The 10,356-nt window shown below is 30.2% G+C and overlaps 1 protein-coding gene across 1 annotated transcript in view; it reads right to left on the bottom strand.

Moving 5' to 3' along the window:
- Positions 1–9,569, bottom strand: part of LOC107439898 (chloride nucleotide-sensitive channel icln) — a gene marked incomplete in the record, with an annotated part of 15,670 nt that extends 6,101 nt beyond the window's left edge. Inside the window, 3 exon segments of the mRNA XM_043040237.2 lie at positions 3,258–3,391; positions 5,619–5,758; positions 9,414–9,569. Coding sequence (XP_042896171.2) covers positions 3,258–3,391; positions 5,619–5,737 — 253 coding nt within the window.
- Between the last annotated feature and the right edge of the window lie 787 nt (positions 9,570–10,356).

The following is a 10,356-nucleotide window of genomic DNA, read 5'->3' as shown; positions in this document are numbered from 1 at the left end:
GTGATAGTAGTTTCCTTAATTATTTGATTCGAAGTCCTTGGAGTTTTATTTGAGGTCAGTTTATTTTGTATTTTTTGACAAGAGAGAGCATTCTCACCAAATGAGATTTCTTCCGAAATTCAATGTTTTGTTTATGCAGGTTTTTCCATTGCAATTCACTTATTTCAATTTTTAATAGACTTAATTATAGCCAAAATTTTAACCTTTTTAAAGAGATATCAGTTTCAGAAATTTTGTCTTAAGATTTTATACTATAGCACATTTCTAATAGGTTTAACGAATTACATGTCATTTATTTGAATTCAAATTAATTTTAATGACATAGTATTTACTAAAAACATGTAATTATTTTTTAAAAAAAAGTTGTTATATGGATTTGAATGATTGTTTTGAATTCTTAGAATTTTGTGCATTTGCAATGTATCTAAGTTAGTAGCGAGCGAAGCGAGCTTGGTTCGCATTTTTATTGGGGGGAAAATCATGTGGTAGGATCCAGTTTTCCGTCATTCATTTCTAATTGTTTTGGTTGTCATCAGCATAAAATTAACAAAAGTTGTAAAGGTACTTTTTTTCTTTAAATATTTTTGTATCCCTAATTTAAAGTTATTGACCAGAACTGCCATTATTAGCGAAAATTGTAAATCATGGTTGTGAACTCATCAAATTTATTTATACAAATGAAAACTTAAGATTATGCAACAGGGAAGTTCTCGTCAAATAATTTGATTTCATTTTAATATTTTGGAGTATTTTTTTCAGTAATTGAAACTTCATGACTTACTCTAGGTTTGCCTGAACTTAATATTTTTTTCTTTTACAGAAGAACATGCGACGAACATTTTTTCGTGCAGTATGTCGGAGGAAAATGCTTGTCGCAAATTCTCTTAATGTTCTTAAAAGACTGTAAAATGTTGGCAAAATTAGAAAAACCACTACATTTTTCAGCCACAAACTATTTGTTAAGTGCAGGGGTGATTGTGAGCCCAAGTCAAAATTCCGGAAAAATTTCAAAAAAAAAAAAAAAAAAAAACTTTTCAATTGAAAAATTAAAAAATAATTTAAACAAGTTTTTTTTTCCCTTTTCTCAGTATTTCCTAGTTTGATTAAAATATATTTAAAATTTTACGCATACCTATACCATTTACATATACCTATGATGACCTGGAGAAGTAATTAATATTTACAAATATGTCTTTCTTTCTTGAGTTTATGATTATAACAACTATTTACTGATAAAAAATGAATATTAATCATGAACATAAGCTTATAAAGTATTTCTCTGGCTCTCTCTTACGAAAAAATAAAATAAACTGCGTTTTTAAGTCCCACCTTTAAAAATTTGATTTCCGGAAGCTTTTGTGATCAAGGATTTTTTGAAACGTCTGAACCTTCGATCTCCGGAAACTTCCGGATCACTCTTAGCAAAAATTCCGGAAATCCGGATTTTTTCCGGAGCACAATCAGCCCTGTAAGTGGCCAAGTTCTTAAAGTAAAATAAAATAATATTAATTTAATCAATGCTAATAATTTAAAACAGTTAAGAGAAATATAATATTGATAAAGAGAAACAGCAATATAATACCAATGTTATCATCTTAATATATCAAAATAAATGCATAATAAAAAAATTTGAACAAAATAATTTAACACAAAAGATAAATGTATATTTTAAAAAATGTTAGTCAGTTCAAATACCTAAAGTACAACTGTTACAGTTAATGATATCAAAACAGAAATTAAAAACAGGCTTACGATGGCTAATAAGTGTCATTTTGAATTGAGGGACCAACTGAAATCAAAGCTTATTTCCATTGAAACTAAAACTTACATAATACTCTAATGAAACCCATACTACTTTTAGGCAGCATATGCTGGTCTTTAAATAATACTGAGGAAAATAAAACAAATATTTTAAAGAAAAATACAAAGGGCCATCTTTGGTGCTGTTAACAGTGTTTGGTGGATTCAGTACAATTACGAATTATACAGGAAAATTTAAGTAACCAAACATAATTTCAGTTATCAAATTCTATAGAATAAAATGAGTCACATCTATAGAAGGGAATATTGAGACTCAGTTAAGAATCTGACTTTCGGAAAGCTTACTGGCAACCAAAAAGAGTGGAAGACTGAACACCTGACGGAATAATTTTGTAGATAAAGATCTTTAAACCTGAGCATCAATAGATGGAGAAACCTAGTGTTTGGTCAAGTCAGATGCAGGGTTCATTATAAGCGGGGTTTACGGGGCGGCCCGCCCCGTATGCCCTTTTGATATAAAATATCCGCCCTATTGCCCTTTACTCCTTTTATCCTACCCTGATATAATTAAATGCGCCCTGTTGTGTCCCCTCCAAAAAGATACCACTTTCCTGTAAGAAAGGATTTTTTTGACCTGTCTCCCCGCGCTTAGTAATACTTTTCTTGAAATCAACTTGTCTTCCCTCTAGCTCAAAAGCTATGGGTAAATGAGATTCCGAAAAGCTCCCCCCCCCGCCTCTTTACTGTTTCCTCTTGAAGTTAGTAGTTTAAATAAGAGATCTTCCAAGAAGTTCCTCGGGGAATNCAAATTTATTCTTAACTGATATAGCCTTACAAGGGTAGTGTGTCCAGTCACGTAATCTGGGTAAAAAGTTTGCTAGGTTTTCACTCTTCATTCATAAAATTTTCAAAATGACTTAATATTTTTAAAAGAAATATTTTATCTAAGTGAATTGATAATTTTTTAATTTAAATAAAAAAAAAAGGCACTTTCTCTCTTCTCATTTTCTCAGCAACGCATATCACAAAAATGCCTCAGTGGTAGATCTTTCTGTTTTATTGTTAATTATTACGTTTTAAATTTTATACAGTTCCCACTCGCTCAGTTTTAAAAGTTTTTTTTTTAAAAAAAAAGACGGAAAATTAGTCAAAATTTAGAAAAACATTCAGACCTGATATTAAATTAATAAAAAATAAATATTGGAAATTGTATTAACTAACGCTAAAACCAAAACCAAAACAAGAAACTGAAAAAGACAAAGAGAAATATTTAATTGGTTGACAAATGTCAAAAAGAATGAAAGAACTTCTAAAAAAAGATACTAATATTTACAAGAAAAATTTAGATACACATTAATAAAATGCTAATAATGGAATTTCACACAGTAAAAAATACATACAATATTCAGTAAAAATTTTATAAGCTTTTTAAATTTACAAATTAGTAAAAAAATATTTTTTAAAAAATAACACTTAAAAAAAACTGTTATACTTACAGAACTTTCCATCAATCATGAGGAACAAACACTCATGAGGAAAATGTGTTACATCTCTGGAAACTGCATGAATAAATATATTAGGGTACTCCAAAGAGAAACCTTCACCCTTATGGGAAACCCAGCAAAAGATACTGAAAGAAAGTATGATCAATATAACATGATAAAACCGCAACACAAATTTTTATAATGTTATGTACAGCATACATATAAATTCGTAGAGCACTTTAGAAAAATAAACCTAAATAAATCTATTTATTTATCAGAAAATAAAATATTTTGTGAAAATACTAGGCTTTGTTGTTGAAGAAAGAAAAAAATTGGAACACTTTTCAACAAAACAAAACAAAATCAGGAAATTTTTTTCTAAAAAATAAGGACATTTTCCAAAAAATCAACATAAACCAGATTTTTTAAAAAAAGAAAAAAAAGACAATTAATAAATTTAAAACAATATAATGTGCTCTAACTTAAGTATAATAGCATATTTTATTGCAAAAGAATAATAAAACACACTATTTTTAATTTTAAATCTACTTAATTTAGCAGCAAATTTCAAAAGCTCTCACTTTAATTTTATTAATGAAGCAGTGATCAACTCATAACAGTTTGTGGTCAATAGTGAAAAAAAAATTGAATAATATTGTTGCTTTAGAAAAATTAACTGGCATAAATTAGTTATTATACCCACATACCAATATTTATTTAAAATTTGTAAACAAACAAGAGATTACATTAATAAAATAATTTTAAATTAAGGTTTCAACAATCCTGAGACGAAACCACAGCAAATATGTTGCTTAACGTTTTTGTACAAAAGTAATTTGGTGGATGAACCCTCAGCAGACCATTAAAAATTCTATGATATGATTGCTGTATTATTGATTGGTATTGATCATTTTAAAATCAAATGAAAGAGAGGAATAAATAATTATGTAACAGCAAAACTCCATCCTACAAAATTTATTACTGCATTTGATGAAAATAGTAAATGACAGTATGTCCTTGAAAAACTTTGATAAAGCGAATAGTTAATAAAGTTTTCCATTTCAGAAAATGACTGAATTCCCAAAAAACTGGAAACTGGAAGTCTTTTAGGTACGGCTATTTGTCTGAACTGAGCATCATAATTATTGATCACTCTAAAAGTTTAAGCTATTAAAGTTTGAGATTATTATGTTACAAGCATTATTAATTAAAATAAAAAGGTTTAAATCAAAAATCTAAATCTTTCACAAATCAATCATTTTGAAAACTGCAATACTATTCATAAAAAAAAAATGATACAAATCCAGAATACCAAGAAAAAAAGCAAAAATCAGGACAAATAAGAACAAAATATTTTTCATCAGAAAAATCAGAGCAACTACAGAACCCTGAAATGAACAAAAAACAATAAAAGAGCAAAAAACAAGTAAAACACTCACATTTTGCTAACATAAAATAATTTTAGTTTCAACTAAATGTTTTAAATATCTTTTAAATATAACAATATAGCCTAAATAAAAACTTTGCTTGGTAGTCAGTACTGTAATTTGGTTATAGGATTTGTTTCCAAGTAAGTTTTTGATCATTTTATTCTAATCTATTAGTCTTGATTTTGTATTTGCTTAATGTATTTTGTATTGTATTTTCTCTTCCGGGACTTTGACAAAACCTTTGGAGTACAGCGAGAGCAATTTAAATTTGTTGTGCTCTCTCGATAGAAAAGGTTTTGCATTTATGGCTTCTGGAGCCGGTACCCCTCGAAGACGTAAGCTTCGGTTGTCATATTTTTTCATAATTTTCATTGTTTCTTATCTCTCTAAATACAGGGTGAGCCAGTCGAACCTGCATTTTTGAAGTGACTGTAAAAAATCAACGGATGGATATTTCAAAATTTTACTGTTACTATCTTAATCTACATTAAAAAGCAATTAAGAAACAACATTTAAAAATAACTCCAGTGAGATGGTGTCCTCCCCGATCGAGACATTCTTGTAGGCGATTTCTGTAACTACTCATCACATCACGGAGCATACGCCGATGAATTCTCTCGATCACCAATTGCTTCAAAGTTTTTCATCCACAATTTGATTTAATTAACAGAGGGCACTGGCCTATTTCAATTAATTTGAAAATTTGTCCGGAAACGACGCTGAACGGCTGCATAACTACCACTTTGGTAAAACGCTTTCACAGCGAACGAGCGTTGTTGTTCAGACCACTGCTCCATGGCGACTTAAATGCTTAGTTATGGGGGACCAAATGGTAACCTTGGTAGCTCGCTCCCCCCACTTTCACGGCTCTCCCGCTCTTTTCAAAAATGCAGGCTTGACTGGCTCACCCTGTATAAGTTATTAGAAGAAAAAAAAAACTTACTTTTCTGTTATGTAAACAGTTCCTTTTCCTAATTCTTTGTTGCCATAATAGGCAACCGTATTTGGTTCCTGATGATGAATTCCCTCTTCAGGGGGAGCAAAATTAATCATAATAACCATTCTCAAACTATCAATAAGCACCTGGATTTAAAAGTATACATTTTAAATTAAACACAGTATATTAAATACTCATATTCTTGTTTTATATATACAGTGCACTCCCGATTATCCGGGTTAATCACCGGGACAGGTCACACGGACAATCGAAAAACACGGATAATCCGAAAACTCCTTTTATTAAAGAAAAAATCAATATCAGTACAAAAAATATAAAAATTACCGACATTTGCATGCTCTTCGCCATATATCGATACGCATATTTTACGAACCGCAGTAATGTCACCGTAATCAAATCCTCCCATATAATCTAATGAAGTTTTTACAGAGCAGCAGAATGAGAAATTGTATTTCCCTCATTTACTATATCTTCTGCATCAGTTACTATCATCACTATTTGATTTAGCAGCATAACAATGTCTTCATTTGTCAAATGCTGGAAGTCAGGCTCACATGCATCACTTTGAAACCAATCTTCGAAATTTTCTTCATCAAGAATTTCGAAACCTTAGATTTTTTTGCTTGTTCGAGAATACTGTTATCATATTTTTCTTGAACATCTGAAGAAGATTGTTCATCAAGCGATATTATCTTTCCCCAAGATCGTGATAATATAGACGATTTTACCTTTGACCATGCTACTGATATTCCATATACTGCAATCCAATAACGATTGCTTCCAAAAATTTGGTAGTGTTATAACTTCACGAATCAAATTTTTTTAATCCTGAAACTTTTTTTCTTTATATTTTTCGTGTGACCCTGGAATGAGCACGGATAATCTGCAAACCGGATAATGCGCGCACGGATAATTGAGAGTGTACTGTATATAGCTTTGTTATTCAGTTTAATATTATAAAACTGAAACATAATTTATTCTTTAACAAAAAAAAGACACGTAATTATATAATAAATAAGTATTAAAGTTTTAAAAAAAATATGTATCACTATACAATGATATATACAAAGCTGTACCAATCCCATTCGCAGATGCAAAACAAAAGAAAAGAGAGGGGAAAATGAAACTAGAACTACTACTCAGTTTATCATCATTAAAATTGTGTAACCCTGTGAAAAAACTAAAAACTAGCTAAAACTTTGACTCAAAACAAAAATAATAAATAAAATAAATCATACAGAAACTAATTTTTATCTAAATATACACTGCACATATAGAAAAAAAAAAAACATTCTTCCTACATATGTTTTTCAAATGTTTCTTATCTCAATTCTCTTTTCTGAAAAACTAAAACACATTTTCATATCCCTGTTCATTAACATATTATACTTCTTTATCTTTTATAGAAAAGAAATAGCATCTATATAATTTTAATTCAACTTACGCATTTCAAGATTTACCAAACTGTTTACTTTCTTTTAGAAAAGGACTAAAATAAGACCCAAAAAGAAACGAATAATAAGTGCTTTTAGATTCTGATCTCAAGTTAGAATTAAAATCGAATTCTTTCCTTCAAGCATTTCCCACAACAAAACTGCCACACAGTAGACAAATCAAGTTTAAAACAGTTCAAAATATAATTTAAAATAATTTTTATAAAATTTAAAATGTCTTTTGAGGGGAGATTTCCGTATCGTTAACTGTGGCAAAATAATCGCCATGTCTTGGCAACTTCCGGGCAGCAGCCTGCAAGAGACTAAAAAACGTGTCACAGAAAAAGACTAATTCGAAAGGTACGACTCGCTGCCACCCTCAGGCAAACATCTACATGTTTTTTTTTTAATATAAAAATAATTTAAAATCTATTTGGCATCTAAGCGATTATAGTTAATGCGATAGATTGTGACACTGAATTACATTCTAGTTTGATTTATAAATGTTTATAGTCCTTAAAGATAAACATGCCATATCCTTTAAATGTTTTGTTTCATTGTTTAACATTTGCAGTCTGTTCACAAGCATCATAGTTAAAAAAGAGAGGGCTAATGTTCGTGAAATTCGGAGAAGGTAATCAGAAGTGTAAACCACACATTATGGTTAGAATAAATATTTTTCTATAACTTATTTTCATAGATGAATAGAGACCACCTCCACCGTTGCTCATCGCTCCATGGTGACTCTGAGACGGCACTATATTCGTGCAAGAGAACTTTTAATGCGACAATGACTTCATTCAATTTCTTTTACGTCATCTGTTCTACTCTGAATTTGTTGTTTTAATTATTTCTTTGTATTGCCTCACCATTAGAAATAAAAAAAAAACTTATTTTCATAGTTTTTTCACCTTTTTAATAAAAAAGTACATTCAAAATCTAGCATTATTATTATGTTTACAAATGCCATTAAAAGACCTAGGTTGATAATATAATTTGAAACATATGTGACAAAAAAACAGTTTCTTGTAACTGCAAGTATATATTTATGTGTCATAGCATGAAATGTGACAGAGTACAGAACATGGCGAAATGTGGCAAAGTGGAAAAAAAATAAAAAAATATTGAAAAAAGAAAAAGATACCTGTTATATTTTAAAATCTGATTTGGTTTAACATTTTATTAAATTGCTTAAAAATTTAATAATTCACCTTAAACATTAATTAACAATTTAGCTAAAATTTTTATCGATTTTCGGTAAAACTAAGTCAATATTTGTAAGTTAGGTAGGCGGGTACATTATTTACATCACACTAGAGCTGCACAAATTAGCTATATTTCCATTTAAAATATTTTTATTGAGATTTTTCTGTATCGTGACCTGTCAAGCCAACTACAATTGCCAAATAGAGTTTAAACTTGCAAATTAATTTTTTTTAAAAATTTAGATGTTTGCCCGGGAGGGAAAAAGAGTTATACCTTTCAAGTTGGTCCCTTTCTGTGATGTTTCTTTTTTTAGTTTCTTGCGGGACACTGCCCAGCAATTACTCTGCCACAGATCACGATGCAGAAATCTCAAAATTTTTTTAGAGATCTACAAAAATTTACAAAATCAAACTCCAATTTTTAATAAATGTGTAACTTGATATAAGCTTTATTTAAATATTTTGAATAATTTTAATTCTCCATTTAAATATAATCTCTTTTTCTTTTTATATTCATAGATGGCTGCAAAACAAAAATGTTCAATTAATGCCATTTTTTTTTCTTCCAATTCTCTCATTATTCAAATATAAATTCAATTATTTTTGAGTATAAGCTTGAATGTTCTTATAACAGTTACCAGTAAAATCCTATTATGGATGCAGAATTAAGTTGCGCAGAAGCATAAATTTGTAGTCAATGTCATGCAGATGTTATTAAGCAGTTGACAGAGTCAATTAGAATATCCTATTGTTTTTAACAAGAAAATAAATCTTCGATTCATTCTGAATTAGAATAATCAATTGAAATGATTAAAATTAAATGTTGAAACTTTCAAATCAATAACTAATTAAACAATCTATTGGAATATAAAATATGGCTCCCAACATTATATAAGAAACAGGCATTTTTTACCCTTAATATAAAACATTCAAATACTAATTATAGCTTGAAACAAAGTAATAGATTGTTTATCAGAGCGAATCTGTTGCTTGTTAGGAGAGCTAAAGGACATTTTAAAAGAAACATTTCACAGTCGAATAAAATATTTACAAAAAAAATTTTTTTTGAGCGTTCAAATTAAAAAATTAGATTAATAAAGCAAAGAAAACCATGATATTTAAAATAGTTCATCTCCTTTTACCTATAATCAAGAATATTACAGAAACAAAAGATACTACGCCAATAATAATTTTTAAAAAAAAATGAGGTTTTGGACGCTAAGCCATAACAATACGAAACCGCCGGGAAGAAACGTGGGAGTAGAAAAAGCTAACAAATGCTAAGAATTAATGCTGAACTGATTAGTCAGCTTATAGCTTACATGACGGCCTCAATTCTTAGGTTTCTTAGGATTCATTTCCAGGCTGTACTTTATTTACGTCGCACTCGAGCTGCACGATATGCTATCAACAACAGATTGGAAAACATCCGAAGACATGCCATAACAATTTTGATCCTCTGCAGAGTAGAACATGAGTAGAACATAGAAGTCGAGCATCACTGACTGCTATCAGTAAGCGGGTGGGTGACCACTTTGATCACCCTGCATAGGGACCGAGCATGCGCAGTATTAGTCCTCGTTATACTGGTTTACCGTAAAGTGCTCGACTGTGCGAGCAGGTCGTCGGCCTACCAAAGCAGAGGATAAAAATTGCAATGGTGTGTCTTCGGATCATCCTCAGGGATGTTTACCAGAGCATCGCGAATAGCATATTGTGCAGTTATAGTGCTACATAAATAAAGTACCTACCTACTTGTTTATTCTCTTTAAATACGGCATGATCTTTCCTTATTTCATTGTATTAGGATAATGTATGGAGGACAGCAAAGCTCAAGCATCATATGAATCCCGACGAAGGCAGCTGGGATATCGAGGAGCTGAGGGAAATGTGCAGTCGAATTCTTTTAGAAATTTCTGGTATTCCTGAAACAGTCCGTTGAGAACCAGAAGGTTTATAAAGTTTAAGTTTTCTTAATTTTGTGACCAACTTCATGATTATAACAATAAGGTGAGTATTGCGAGTAAGCAGCATTTACTGGTACTGGTACTCAACGGTCTGAAGCTGAATCTGCGTCAAGCCACC

The sequence above is a fragment of the Parasteatoda tepidariorum genome, chromosome 9 (genome assembly GCF_043381705.1).
Source record: "Parasteatoda tepidariorum isolate YZ-2023 chromosome 9, CAS_Ptep_4.0, whole genome shotgun sequence".
Lineage (NCBI taxonomy): Eukaryota > Metazoa > Arthropoda > Arachnida > Araneae > Theridiidae > Parasteatoda > Parasteatoda tepidariorum.
The sequence above is the reverse complement of the archived record's forward strand: the minus strand, read 5'-3'. Positions and strand labels throughout refer to the sequence as shown.